The sequence below is a fragment of the Oncorhynchus mykiss genome, chromosome 7 (genome assembly GCF_057628025.1).
Source record: "Oncorhynchus mykiss isolate SJ-2025 chromosome 7, ASM5762802v1, whole genome shotgun sequence".
NCBI classification, from domain to species: Eukaryota; Metazoa; Chordata; class Actinopteri; order Salmoniformes; family Salmonidae; genus Oncorhynchus; species Oncorhynchus mykiss.
The window spans coordinates 3,987,423-4,002,500 of NC_143028.1; the positions used below are offsets into that span (position 1 = coordinate 3,987,423).

At 43.4% G+C, this 15,078-nt stretch overlaps 1 protein-coding gene across 2 annotated transcripts; it reads left to right on the plus strand.

The window, feature by feature from the left end:
• The first annotated feature begins 312 nt into the window (after positions 1 to 312).
• Positions 313 to 9,182, plus strand: LOC110495536 (serine/threonine-protein kinase 16). 2 transcript variants are annotated; one of them, XM_090239858.1, is made up of 7 exons: positions 313 to 1,026; positions 1,901 to 2,027; positions 2,266 to 2,485; positions 2,704 to 2,837; positions 2,947 to 3,163; positions 3,348 to 3,469; positions 7,356 to 9,182. In XM_090239858.1, exons 2-7 carry the CDS (start codon positions 1,942 to 1,944, stop codon positions 7,492 to 7,494), a joined length of 918 nt encoding a protein of 305 aa, XP_090095984.1. In that variant the 5' UTR covers positions 313 to 1,026; positions 1,901 to 1,941; the 3' UTR covers positions 7,495 to 9,182. The 2 variants fall into 2 exon arrangements, with proteins under 2 accessions (XP_090095984.1, XP_090095986.1); XM_090239860.1 differs by lacking the exon at positions 1,901 to 2,027 and having other exon boundaries at positions 526 to 1,026.
• The last annotated feature ends 5,896 nt before the right edge of the window (positions 9,183 to 15,078 follow it).

Genomic DNA, 15,078 nt, shown 5'->3' on the forward strand with positions numbered 1-15,078 from the left:
ATTTGAGACCCACTTTAGCAAAGTTGAGTCCACTGGGTAGTGCTCTGGTTTATTCAAATACTTTATTTGGCCAGAGGAAGTGCTGAATCAGAAATTTAATTCGGCCCAAAATCTGTCCCCGGAATTAAGCCTACAAAGTGAGGGTTTTGTATGGAGGTCAATGAGTGTGCAGTTTAACAAAACAGTTAACCAATTTGCTCCGTGAGGCTTATTTGATCGAATAGAAATTGTTAGGTTGTTACGAATGCACTAATGTGTGGACGCAAAATGCTTCAAAATATTTGTCACATGCTTCATAAACAGGTGTAGAGTACACGTAGCACTAGACCAAAGGCCTGCAGGTGGCCATATTGAGACGTTTTATTTTACATCCAAGGGGAAGCGCTTGTGGGCATGAGAAAATACTTTATATCGGACGTGTCTGTCATGGATGGAGCATAGGAATTGCCGTTGAGGGCCATTTTAACGTCAACTGGGTAGAGATTCCCATGCGTCAGGCACAATCAACCAAGATTAAGATAATTTAGTACTTTAAAATGGCGCTCCCCATGCGGTCACATACGCTATAATGGCACGGATACAAAGACAACTACTACATCGCTATGGCCTGTTCACACGCGTATATGTCCTTGTACTACGTAGACTGATTTCGCCTCCTCCCGCATGTCTTTGAGGACATGTATTTCCATGGTTAATGTTAACTTGACTATCTTGTCGATATAATAGCAACTTCGATTGGTGCGGCGTTCGAAACAACTGTTAACTCGGAAATCTCCGACTTCCGTATGTTCAAAACAATTTGGAACTCGGGGAAAAAAACGAGCTCCGACTGGGAAAAATCGATTTGAACGGTCTTCGAACTCCGGCCTCTAAATCTAGAGCGACCTGAAGATCGCTGACGTCATGATTTTACCTTGTATTTTTCCGAGTTCCCATTTTGGAAGGCAGCAGCTCACAGGCCTGCGTCATCATTACGCGTTTTATGTACACGGAAGTAGCCAGCAGAAAACAGGACGTTAACTGAAGGTAATTTTTATATATCCACCGCTAACAAACGCAAATATCCCCATGTACTTTCCTCACACGTTTATCAATATCTCTATCAGATAATATTGGCTGATCAGGATTGATCTGCATGCTGCCCTCTTGTAGTTAGCTTGTATTCTCATACCGGTGTGCCACGTTACTAAACAAAACCGTACACTTTTGAAAAGGTTTAGGACCAAGAGTCGCTGTAGCGCGGCTAGGAAAGTAACCGAAAGGTTGCTCGTTTGAATAGTTGGGCCAGTAACCGAAAGGTTGTTAGTTTGAATCCCCGAGCCGACAAGGTCAACAAATCTGCCGATGTGTCCTTGAGCAAGGCACTTAGTCCTACTTTCGCCAGGGACAATGTCGGACCCTGGCCGTAACCCCAGTCTCCAAGGTTGTCTCAGGAGGAGTTGTGATATGCAAAAAACACATTTCCAATTCACACGTGTAAATAAGACAAATATAAACACCCACAATTATTATCAAGCACAGGTGACAGTGAATCATTTTGGTAAGTGAAATTGACACTGCATCAATCCTTGGAACATAGTGGAATGGACTGGATTTCATGTTTCAGTATGTTTTTTACACATATATCCCATACTCGCCCTCTCTCCCATGGCTTTCCACTTGACCTCTCACTTTCAATTCCACTAAACCTGGTATTTTACCTCGTATGCACTCCATCGCTCTCAATTCAATTTAAGGGGCTTTATTGGCATGGGAAACATGTTTGCATTGCCAAAGCACAAGTTCTAAAATAAAGACATTTTGAATGACATATGTCTGTATACAGTGTTGTAGCGATGTGTAAATAGTTCAAGTACAAAATGGAAAATAAATAAATATGGGTTGTGTCTCTCTCTCTCAGTCCATCTGGGTGTTGGTGTGTTGAGTTATGCCCCAGGGAGGATGGGTCAGACCCTGTGTATCTGTTCCCGCGGCTCCATCACCATTGACAACAAAAGATACTACTTCATCCAGAAACTAGATGAAGGGTAAAACCGTCCGCATCAGTGAAACACTGTTACCTATTCTACATGGCAGACGATCATCCCGGTCCCTCCCACACATGTATTTGTATTTCAGTCTTCTGTAACGTTACATCTTACTGATCAGGACTCTGGTTTTGTCTGTCTCTCCACTTTCTCCTGCTTTCGTTATCTACCCCCTCTGTCGTTCCCTATTTTCTCTCTTTCTATCGTCTTTTACCTTCCATCCCTCCCCTCATCCCAGAGGGTTCAGCTATGTGGACCTGGTGGAGGGGGTGCAGGACGGGCGTTTCTACGCCCTGAAGAGGATCCTGTGCCATGACCGGGAGGGTCGCCAAGAGGCTCAGACGGAGGTGGAGATGCACCGTCTCTTCAGCCACCCCAACATCCTGGGCCTGGCAGGGCACACCTTCATAGAGAGGGGGGGCAAGAGTGAGGCCTGGATACTGCTGCCCTACGTTCAGGTACGTGTACGTGTGTGCGCATGTCAATGTACTCACGCCTGTATGTGCGCATTAGAGCCCAGGTGATTTTTTGGGGTCCGATACTGTTTTTTGGGGGGGGGGGGGGGGAGTTAAAAGATACCGATACATCTGCCGATACACTGGTTTAAAGCGCGGAAATTAAAAAGTGGGTATGTATACGTCTTTGTATTCACGCCTGGGTGTGGGTGCTCCTACAGAAGGGCAGTCTGTGGTCAGTGCTAGAGAAGCTGAGGGACAAGGGCAGCTTCATGCCAGAGAGACGCATCCTGAAGGTCCTACAGGGCATCTGTTCTGGACTGAAGGCCATGCATGACAGAGGCTACGCACACAGGTACAGGCTGATACTGCTATTACACACACACACACACACACACGATTATAGTTAGTGGTTCAAATTAGAATGAGTCTATCTCTATCCCTCTCTTTACCTCTCCTCTCAGAGATCTGAAGCCTACCAATGTACTCCTAGAGGAGGATGACAGGCCGCTGCTGATGGACCTGGGTTCTATGAACCGCTCCAGGATGGAGGTCAAGGGGACCAGGGAGGCCATGACAGTACAGGACTGGGCAGCTCAGAGGTGTACTATATCGTACCGCGCCCCTGAGCTCTTTAACGTGGAGAGCCACTGTGTCATCGATGACCGTACAGACATCTGGGTAACGCACACTAGCGTACTACGTACAAGCGATATAACATGCCTGGTGTTTGGTCGGTGGAAACTGTCAGTATTGTAAAACTTTAGTTTGGTCGGTGGAAACTGTCAGTATTGTACAAGCGATATATCATGCCTGGTGTTTGTTGACCTTGTAGAGACAGTATTCTCTCTCTCTTTCTCTCCAGTCTCTGGGATGTGTACTGTACAGCATGATGTTCCTGGAGGGGCCCTATGACATGGTGTTCCAGAAGGGAGACAGTGTGGCCCTTGCTGTCCAGAACCCAGTTACCATCCCTCAGCCATGCAGGTCAGTCAGTCCCCTGGCTAGTCAACCCCTAGTTACTCTTCAATCCATCACCCGCTCAGCTTTCAAGGCTTGCAAAATATAATCTATTGATTCCAAATAGGCGGCTACCACCTAGGCACTCCTGCAGATCTAAAAGGATTGGATAGATTTAAGCATTTTTCATCCTGCCTTTTCATAGGTTGTATGGAATTTATACAATTTACAGTATGTATTTTTTCTCAAGTTACTCTGGAAGTTTCTCAGTATACATATTTGTTATTCTGGTAGTTTATTTTTTCTCCAGTTATTCTTGTAGTTTCTCAGTATACAGTTGAAGTCGGAAGTTTACATACACTTAGGTTAGAGTCATTAAAACTCATTTTTCAACCACTCCACAATTTTCTTGTTAACAAACTATAGTTTTGGCAAGTCGATTAGGACATCTACTTTATGCATGACACAAGTCATTTTTCCCCAAAATTTTTACAGACAGATTATTTCACTTATAATTCACTGTATTGCAATTCCAGTGGGTCAGAAGTTTACATACACTATGTTGACTTTGCCTTTAAACAGCTTGGAAAATTCCAGAAAATTATATAATGGCTTTAGAAGCTTCTTATAGGCTAATTGACATAATTTGAGTCAATTGGAGGTGTACCTGTGGATGTACACTTCTCAAAAAAATAACGGGAACACTTAAACAACACAATGTAACTCCAAGTCAATCACACTTCAAATCAAATCAAATAAAATTTTATTTTATTTGTTAGCAGATGTTAATGCGAGTGTAGCGAAATGCTTGTGCTTCTAGTTCCGACAATGCAGTAATAACCAACAAGTAATCTAACTAACAGTTCCAAAACTACTGTCTTGTACACAGTGTAAGGGGATAAAGAATATGTACATAAGGATATATGAATGAGTGATGGTACAGAGCAGCATAGGCAAGATACAGTAGATGGTATCGAGTACAGTATATACATATGAGATGAGTATGTAAACAAAGTGGCATAGTTAAAGTGGCTAGTGATACATGTATTACATAAGGATACAGTCGATGATATAGAGTACAGTATATACGTATGCATATGAGATGAATAATGTAGGGTAAGTAACATTATATAAGGTAGCATTGTTTAAAGTGGCTAGTGATATATTTACATCATTTACCATCAATTCCCATTATTAAAGTGGCTGGAGTTGAGTCAGTGTGTTGGCAGCAGCCACTCAATGTTAGTGGTGGCTGTTTAACAGTCTGATGGCCTTGAGATAGAAGCTGTTTTTCAGTCTCTCAGTCCCAGCTGTGATGCACCTGTACTGACCTCGCCTTCTGGATGATAGCGGGGTGAACAGGCAGTGGCTCGGGTGGTTGATGTCCTTGATGATCTTTATGGCCTTCCTGTGACATCGGGTGGTGTAGGTGTCCTGGAGGGCAGGTAGTTTGCCCCCGGTGATGCGTTGTGCAGACCTCACCACCCTCTGGAGAGCCTTACGGTTGAGGGCGGAGCAGTTGCCGTACCAGGCGGTGATACAGCCCGCCAGGATGCTCTCGATTGTGCATCTGTAGAAGTTTGTGAGTGCTTTTGGTGACAAGCCGAATTTCTTCAGCCTCCTGAGGTTGAAGAGGCGCTGCTGCGCCTTCTTCACAATGCTGTCTGTGTGAGTGGACCAATTCAGTTTGTCTGTGATGTGTATGCCGAGGAACTTAAAACTTGCTACCCTCTCCACTACTGTTCCATCGATGTGGATAGGGGGGTGTTCCCTCTGCTGTTTCCTGAAGTCCACAATCATCTCCTTAGTTTTGTTGACGTTGAGTGTGAGGTTATTTTCCTGACACCACACTCCGAGGGCCCTCACCTCCTCCCTGTAGGCCGTCTCGTCGTTGTTGGTAATCAAGCCTACCACTGTTGTGTCGTCCGCAAACTTGATGATTGAGTTGGAGGCGTGCGTGGCCACGCAGTCGTGGGTGAACAGGGAGTACAGGAGAGGGCTCAGAACGCACCCTTGTGGGGCCCCAGTGTTGAGGATCTTGATTTCTGTGAAATCAAACTGTCCACTTAGGAAGCAACACTGATTGACAATAAATGTCACATGCTGTTGTGCAAATGGAATAGACAACAGGTGGAAATTATAGGCATTTAGCAAGACACCCCCAATAAAGGAGTGTTGGGGACCACAGACCACTTCTCAGTTCCTATGCTTCCTGGCTGATGTTTTGGTCACTTTTGAATGCTGGCGGTGCTTTCACTCTAGTGGTAGCATGAGACGGAGTCTACAACCCGCACAGTGGCTCAGGTAGTGCAGCTCATCCAGGATGGCACATCAATGCGAGATGTGGCAAGAATCTCGCATTGGAAGGAGGCCGTAGGAGGGCAACAACCCAGCAGCAGGACCGCTACCTCCACCTTTGTGCAAGGAGGAGCAGGAGAAGCACTGCCAGAGCCCTGGAAAATGACCTCTAGCAGGCCACAAATGTGCATGTATTTGCTCAAATGGTCAGAAACAGACTCCATGAGGGTGGTATGAGGGCCCGACGTCCACAGGTGGGGGTTGTGCTTACAGCCCAACACCGTGCAGGATGTTTGGCATTTGCCAGAGAACACCAAGATTGGCAAATTCGCCACTGGCGCCCTGTGCTCTTCACAGATGAAAGCAGGTTCACACTGAGCACGTGACAGACGTGACAGAGTCTGGAGACGCCGTGGAGAACGTTCTGCTGCCTGCAACATCCTCCAGCATGACCGGTTTGGCGGTGGGTCAGTCATGGTGTGGGGTGTCATTTCTTTGGGGGGCCGCACAGCCCTCCATGTGCTCTCCAGAGGTAGCCTGACTGCCATTAGGTACCAAGATGAGATCCTCAGACCCCTTGTGAGACCATATGCTGGTGCGGTTGGCCCTGGGTTCCTCCTAATGCAAGACAATGCTAGACCTCATGTGGCTGGAGTGTGTCAGCAGTTCCTGCAAGAGGAAGGCATTGATGCTATGGACTGGCCCGCCCGTTCCCCAGACCTGAATCCAATTGAGCACATCTGGGACATCATGTCTCGTTCCATCCACCAACGCCACATTGCACCACAGACTGTCCATGAGTTGGTGGATGCTTTAGTCCAAGTCTGGGAGGAGATCCCTCAGGAGACCATCCGCCACCTCATCAGGAGCATACCCAGGTGTTGTAGGGAGGTCATACAGGCACGTGGAGGCCACACACACTACTGAGCCTAATTTTGACATGTTTTAAGGACATTACATCAAAGTTGGATCAACCTGTAGTGTGGTTTTCCACTTTAGTTTTGAGTGTGACTCCAAATCCAGACCTCCATGGGTTGATAAATTTGATTTCCATTGATAATTTTTGTGTGATTTTGTTGTCAGCACATTCAACTATGTAAAGAAAAAAGTATTTAATAAGAATATTTCATTCATTCAGATCTAGGATGTGTTGTTTTAGTGTTCCCTTTAATGTATGTGTTCTCCAGCTACTCTGGTAGTTTCTCAGTATATATATTTGTTCTTTAGTTACTCTAGTAGTTTCTCTATGTATTTGTTCTCCAGTTGCTCTGGTAATTTCTCAGTATATATTGTTCTACAATTATTCTGGTAGTTTCTCAGTATATATATTTGTTCTTCAGTTACTTTAGTAGTTTCTCTATGTATTTGTTCTCCAGTTGCTCTGGTAATTTCTCAGTATATATTTGTTCTACAGTTATTCTGGTAGTTTCTCAGTATATGTTTGTTCTTCAGTTACTTTAGTAGTTTCTCTATGTATTTGTTCTACAGTTGCTCTGGTAATTTCTCAGTATATATTGTTCTCTAGTTGCTCTGGTAATTTCTCAGTATATATTGTTCTCTAGTTACTCTGGTAGTTTCTCAGTGTCTTATGGAGGTTTTTGTTGTTCCCCTCCAGTTACTCTGAAAGCCTGCAGAACCTGCTGAGCTCCATCATGGTGTCCAACCCCCAGGAAAGACCCGACGTCAACTGGATCTTGGACCAGATACAGGACATGACGTGTTCCAGCCCCAACACACAGACCAATATGGTATGATGCTCCTGATCGGGGAACCATGGCAAGCCTGGTTCCTCTCTGCTTCCAACATCTGTGGGTGATGAACTTTGAACTTTATGACCGCTGGACTGTTGTAATGGCGACCCTGACCTCGTCGTTTTCCTCTAGTCTTAGAAGCTCAGGGTATCCTACCCCATACACACACACCTGCTATTCTGCAGTTGAAACCATATAGACTTACGTCACAAGTCCTCACTGTCCTCTATATGCATGTGCAACAATATGCTCCGACACAGTGTCGCTCCACATCCAGCTCACCTTGGGGAAATTGAGATTTGGGTGGAGCCATTTTATGACTGCTAGTGAATAGGAAACCCCATGGGTTAAACTATCATCAGACACTAGTGTTGAAGGGGGCCCCGTACCAGGAAAGGGACCTATGGTAAATTCCAGACAGACGGTTTCCATGGAAATGTACTCGGCCATATCTTATATCAGCTTCAAAGGGATTTTAATAACTTGATTCCAGACCTGGGTTCAATACATGAGTATTTGTTATTTAAATTTTCTGTATATTTGAGTATTTTCAAATACACAGCTCAAATGTTATTTATTTATGTGAGTACTTGAATGGTTATTTGTAAAAAAAAACAAATAATCGACCAAATTGTATTTGAAAGTGTTTTCAAATACTATTTTCAAATACCTGGGTTAAATGCATGGGAGTGTATTTGAGTGTTTTAACATAATTTCCAAGTGTATTTCCAAATACATTCCAATATTCATCTACTTGTTTTTTCAAATATAGGTAATCTGATTGTTTTGAGATGTATCGAAAAGCAATTGAAATACCTGAAATAGTATTTTGAACCCAGGTCTGCTTGATTCATCCTTGAACTTCTTTCAAGTCCATCGTAACTGTATTTATGTGTTATCATCACATAATGCTATACTGTAACAATTCTCTATTTTCCATTCGTGACACGTTCATTTAGGCCTGTATGTGTTTGGCAATACCTCACAAGATTCTGTTTTGAGTGTCAACAGGAAGATAGGATAATCTGGTTTTAAGTCTCAGCAGGTTTTGCTCAGTTAACTTTTTAATGGTTTCTTTTTTTAAGCTGTTATATGTGTGTGTGTGCGTCTATTTAAGGAGCAATGATTTATTTGTCCATGTATATGCTATATGAACATGTTCTAAATAAGCAAATGAAGTTGGAATACAGATGTTATTGATGATTTCAGTGGAACAATGTAGAATGTACTGGAACTATAAATGGCTGCTGGCTATTTCGGACTGTTTGTAGCCTAATTCAGCCCGTCCAGGAATTTGAGATATTGTGATAAAATAATAGGGAATTTCATAATTCTGTTAATACAACACTGCACGTTGCTTGTTTCTCATAAGATTGATGTTTTATAGGAATTACTTTTCATTTATTTTTTTACATTTGTGGTACATCTTAATTTGTTATGTATTAGAGGCCCTTTTCACCTACTTTTAGAGTTGTCTGAGGGCCTGACTTTCTTGACGTTGTCATGTGACTTTTATTCCACTCGGGGGAGCCGTGTCCTACACGTTGGTCAAAGCAGAGGGAGTCGGGGTCTCAAAAGGTTGTCTTGGTTTGGCCAGACCTGTAGGTCTGAGAAAGACTCACTCAGTATGTGAACATATGCAACACCTCTACTCTGATAAACACCAGGGAATAAAATGGTACTGATTCTGATTTGTCCCGTCTCCTTTTACTCCAATACATCCACATTCCATGATAACATTACAGTTGCCAATACCTACCCTTGCTGTTGATTAAAGGGCAGGGCCAGCGGTTTTCATTGGAAATTAAAGTTCTATATTACAATTACATGTTTAAACTTGACTTATGGGATTGTTGGCAGCGAAGAAAGGAGGATGAGCGTGATGCCAGAGAGAACCAGAAGGTGCCGCTGGAAGCTCAATGACAGAGGCATGGATAATGTGCAGAGTGCAGGCCAGAGAACCTTTAGCTTGTAGCTGTGTACACAGCCCTATATGTTGTTTTAAGTGTGTGTACGCACAGCCACAGTCTTGGATGGGCTGTGCGTGCGGACTACAAGGTATGAAACAATTATCAGAAACTGTTTACTGCGCCTGGATTTACAGCCCTGTGGCTCGCTAGGGTGAAAGTGACGTCGTACCTCACTCCTCATCCTAATCAATCTCAGACGGTCATAAACCTCACAGACATAACCCACAGCAGAAACGACTGACACAAGAAAACACACACTAACACTAGAGGAATTCATTACACTTTAATTAACAGTTTCCCCAACCAAATACACCCCCATACAGGAGGTCGGCCCACCCATAGTCCAGACTCCCCTGGGACAGTATTCATTACACACAGACTGTGTTTATGGGTTGAGGAGCGGAGGAAAAGGACTCCCATTGGCCTAGCGGGTTGAGGAGGAGAGGGGCCCTCCCCATTGGTCCACTACCTTTATATTCACCATCATCTGCCTGATGATGTCATGCAATACCAGAACAAGGTCAACACAATGCTGGTTCCATTTCAACATCCACCTTCCTATTATTTTCCTTTGTGAGTCCATAAAGGCCATGGACGTGTGTGTGTGTAAGTCTTGTCTAGGTGTGTTTTTGTGTTTCATTGTGAAGGTCTATTCCCAATACCGTAATTAGTCCCCCACCCCCATCCCGTACTCAGAGTGGCGCTCACACCATAAACCATCTGGATGCTTTATTGATTTGGTGATGAATCAATTAGTGAATTATTTAATGAGCTGGGAATTATGGGTCAGTTCTGAACTGCTCCCACCCTGCACTGTTCCCAGGTCTCTCTAAATCATCATCACTTCATCACTACCTGCCTAGTCTAGTTGACTGTGTGTGTGTAGTGGGGGGGTACTCTGGTGTGTGTGAGATGTGGGGATTCTGCTGTGTGTGTCCATGTGTGTCAGTTAAACAGTCCCTCTAACCTCAGCAGTACATTATGTGAGTAGGCAATATGGCCAGGGTGTCCGATTTTATCTTTAAAGTGGGTGCAGCAGACTCTTTCTCCAGCCAAAGCAGTAACACACCTGATATAACTAGTCAACTAATCATAGTCTTCAATGTAGACTTTATTAGTTGAATCAGATGTGTTGCTTCTTTGGCTGGAGAAAAAGCCTGATCCCATAATGGCCCTATGAAAGACTGGACCAGATTGTTTCTGGACACTGGACAGGGTCCTACTCTCAAAGACGTTTAAATTGGCTCTGTTGCCCTGAGAGAGGAGAGTAGGAAACAAAAACATATGGACATTATGTCCAGCCCATTGAGTGTGTGAGTTATGACTTCCACTTATTGCAGCTAGGGGAGATTTTTTAAGAGCCGGCTTTTTGCATGCTCATTAATTCCGGGAAGTGTTTAGGTTAAAATGCATAATGAGTTCATTAAGGGGGATTGGCGTAATCAGGAAAGGTATCGGCTTAATTACTGGCGCCGCGCCAAGGCGAATGCTCTCCCTCTTCTCTTTCCCGGGCCGGGTCCCTGAAACCTGTCCTGGCTGGTAGCAGTAGTGCTAGCGCTATCTAATTTAATTAAGTGTACAAAATGCTACGCACTAACGTCCCCCCTGGGGGCAATTAGCAGGAGAGAGATTGAGAGATCCCTGCTGGGCATTTTACTCCCTGGCAGGAGATTCCCTATGTCAGTTAGCTGATTGCATTGATTATATTGATTTGTAACAGCTTTTCAGGTAATTCCATCTGCAGAGGTGAGAGCAACACGTTGGCCCGGAGACTTTTATTTTGATTCATTCATTCTTTATTTAGGCCCCAGGGTTGTTCTGCCAAGTGATCAGATGAGAGTGTACCTCAATAAAACCTCAAACCTGGTCAGAACAGGTGGGATGTTATTGGTGCTTTTAAAAAAACATCACAACTCTTTCAGCGTCTGGATAGGAATGTGCTGATGGATGCAGGAAAGTGGCATCAACGGTCAAACGAGACAAATCCACACACACACACACACACACACACACACACACACACACACACACACACAAACACACACGGTTGTAAGGAATTACCAAAAACTAACTGTAATCCGTTACATTACCAGCGAAAATCTTGTAACCAGATTACAGATACTTAAAAAAAAACAGATGATTACTTCGAGGATTACTTTTAAATTCAGACAGGATGTTTGCGGAAAAAATCTTTGACACCTTTCTGTTTTCTCTATGACATTCAGATCAGCATTGAAAAGGCGCAAGTTTAAGTTTGTTCCACTTGAGCGACTCTGGCCATACATCAGAGACCACTATGATGACACACCAAATGTGTTTGATGGATCACGGGAAAAGAGCAGGAATAGGTTTTTATAGGTTACAGTCCAAGCTGTGTCTTCCAATGGTGCGACTGCTGTCGGCATCCACAGATTATCCAACTTGAATAAACGCTTGGAGGTAAGGATGGCAGCAGAGGTGTAGTTTACGGCGATACAGATATTCCTTATTATTGATATCTACATAGGGCATTGATGTGAAACACACTGTTGCTCTCTCATTTAGCTATTTGCGCCGAACGGATTGTGGTTGTTGAGGATGGCTGTTCACAAATCTAAATGTGTATTTGAACCCAATAATGATTGAATGCAAGAAGTTCGCGCTAACTATCAATCATTGTTTTTGAAACCAGTTGACAGCCAGTGAAAAATGTGCTCTTGCAACAGCTGTACAGTGTGGATCCCAGCCTATGGAATAAAAGTGGGGCTTTTATTTCTCAATCTAATTCATGCTGATACATGTTTTAAATCCATAGGCCTAATGGACACATTCAAACTCGTACACCTTTGATAGACATAAAGGGGAAATCTGTAGTTTCTATATCCATTTTTGGACTTCTAAAGCTGTCATCAAGGCAAAGGGTGGCTACTGAAGAATCTCAAATATAAAATATATTTTGATTTGTTTAACACTTTTTGGTTAGTACATGTTTCCATATGTGTTATTTCATAGTGTTGATGTCTTCACCATTATTCTACAATGTAGAAAATATTAAAAATAAAGAAAAACCCTTGAATGAGTAGATGTGTCCAAGGTTTTGACGGGTACTGTATATCCATAGATTCTTGAAGAATATAACGTAGAAATGTCTCATGAGCTTAGTTCAACTGTCAAACTCCATGAGAACCCAAAAAATAAGCTTTTTTCCCCTCCAATGTTTGCTAACATTGTCAATGTAAACAAACACTGTGTAGCCTCATAACATGGTCAAAACAATACTTTTGATATCATGGAGGGTCAGTCCTTGCAACTCTGTCTATTCATCTGAGAGTGGTTACATTTCTCCAGGCCCATCCCTCAGCTTTTTACAAAAACAGAAGTGGGGCGACCGTTTTGTTATTGTTTCATCTGTGGATTATCAAGATATCAAAGTGTCACCAACAAAAAGTTGAACCATAGACCTATAGCAAATGCAGCATATGGCATTCATTTTTCACATGTAAATAGCACTTTTCAGTAGTGCTCAAAGCACGCCATTCCATGAGCGCAGCATTTATTTTTCAACTGGAATCAATGAGACCAATCAGTCCTCCATGACATCAAAATCATAAACAACATCAGTTACATTTACTGTAACATTTATTGGAATGACTGGAATTCTGATAGACTTTGGTTTATAATGTAAAGATATCGTTTCATTGTATGTAGTAGAAAGAGGTGGGTCAGAAAAGCCGACATAACAAACCCGTAAAGTAACATTTAACATCCATATATGGCCAGCTATGTACATTGATAACTAACTTTAACATTCATTTATCCTGCAATAGATGTGATTCAAATGGTAATGTACCTTTTTGTCTTCTAATGCCTCTTAAAGGGGAAAGTCATCTAAAAGTAACTGAATGTAATCAGATTATGTTACTGAGTTTGGGTAATCCAAAGTTACTGATTACAATGTTGGACAGGTAACTAGTAACTGTAACAGATTACATTTAGAAAATAACATACCTAACCCTGAACACACATACTGTATAGCCATGTTGCTCTCACACACACCAATACCAACACCGGTCGTTCATGTACAACTATTTTGCTCTTTAAAAATGTGACATATGAGAGACTATGTTGCAACCTAATAACAGACCAGAGTTCCATGTCTGGTTGATTCTCTGAAACAGATGTGTTAGAGCTGGGTTTGGAACAAAAGCCTACACACCCGACCAGTAGTGGAGAGCGCAGGTTTAATTGGTGGATCAGGAGTTAATTTAAGCAGATTAGACGACATAGATGACAAGATACTCTAGCGGTGCACCGGTCGTTAGGGGCGACGGGGCGAGAGCCAATTAGCTGATTAAACCGCCCAGCACAGCCAACATGCAGCAGGCTGAGGGGAGGGGCCTGGTGATTGATGGCCGAGGAGGTGGGAGGGGGAGTGTTTGTGTAGCTTGTCAGAGAGTTGTCGCTGAATGAGTGAAATGTCTTCATCAATTTGGAGCCATTACCATGTCAAAAGGAGAGGATGGTGTTTAAAGGAGGAGAGGACGAGAGGAGCAATGTGTGCCGATCTGCTCTGCAGATGATCAATCTGATACACACACACACACACACACACACACACACACACACACACACACACACACACACACACACACACACACACACACACACACACACACATTTCAATGTCATTTTCATCATCATCATCACACACACACAAATCAAATGTTATTAGTCACGTGCCAAATGCAACACCTTACAGTGAAATGCTTATTTGCAAGCCACTAACCAACAATGCAGTTTAAAAAATACAAATAAGAATTAGAAATAAAATGAACAAGTAATTAAAGAGCAGCAGTAAAATAACAATAGCAAGACTATATACAGGGGGTACCGGTACAGAGTCAATGTGCGGGGGCACCGGTTAGTTGAGGTAATTGAGGTAATATGTACATGCAGGTAGAGTTATTAAAATTACTATGCATAAATAATAACAGAGAATAGCAGCGGCGGCAGGGGGGGGGGGGGTAGTGCAAATAGGCAAATATTCTGGGTAGCCATTTGATTAGATGTTCAGGAGTCTTGTGGCTTGGGGGTAGAAGCTGTTTAGAAGCCTCTTGGACCTGGACTTGACACTCCGGTACTGCTTGCTGTGCGGTAGCGGAGAGAACAGTCTATGACAAGGGTGGCTGGAGTCTTTGACAATTTTTAGGAACTTCCTCTGACACCGCCTGGTATAGAGGTCCTGGATGGCAGGAAGCTTGGCCCCAGCGATGTACTGGGCCATACGCACTACCTTATGTAGTGCCTTGCTGTCGGAGGCCGAGCAGTTGCCATACCAGGCAGTGATGCAACCAGATGCTTTTGATGGTGCAGCTGTAGAACCCTTTGAGGATCTGAGGACCCATGCCAAATCTTACAAGTCTCCTGAGGGGGAATAGGTTTTGTCGTGCCCTCTTCACGACTGTCTTGGTGCGCTTGGACCATGTTAGTTTGTTGGTCATCCGGAACAGCTGGTGCTCTCATGCATATTTCCGTGTTATTTGCCTTGAAGCGAGCATAGAATTAGTTTAGCTCGTCTGGTAGGCTCGTGTCACTGAGCAGTTCTCGGCTGTGCTTCCCTTTGTAGTCTGTAATGGTT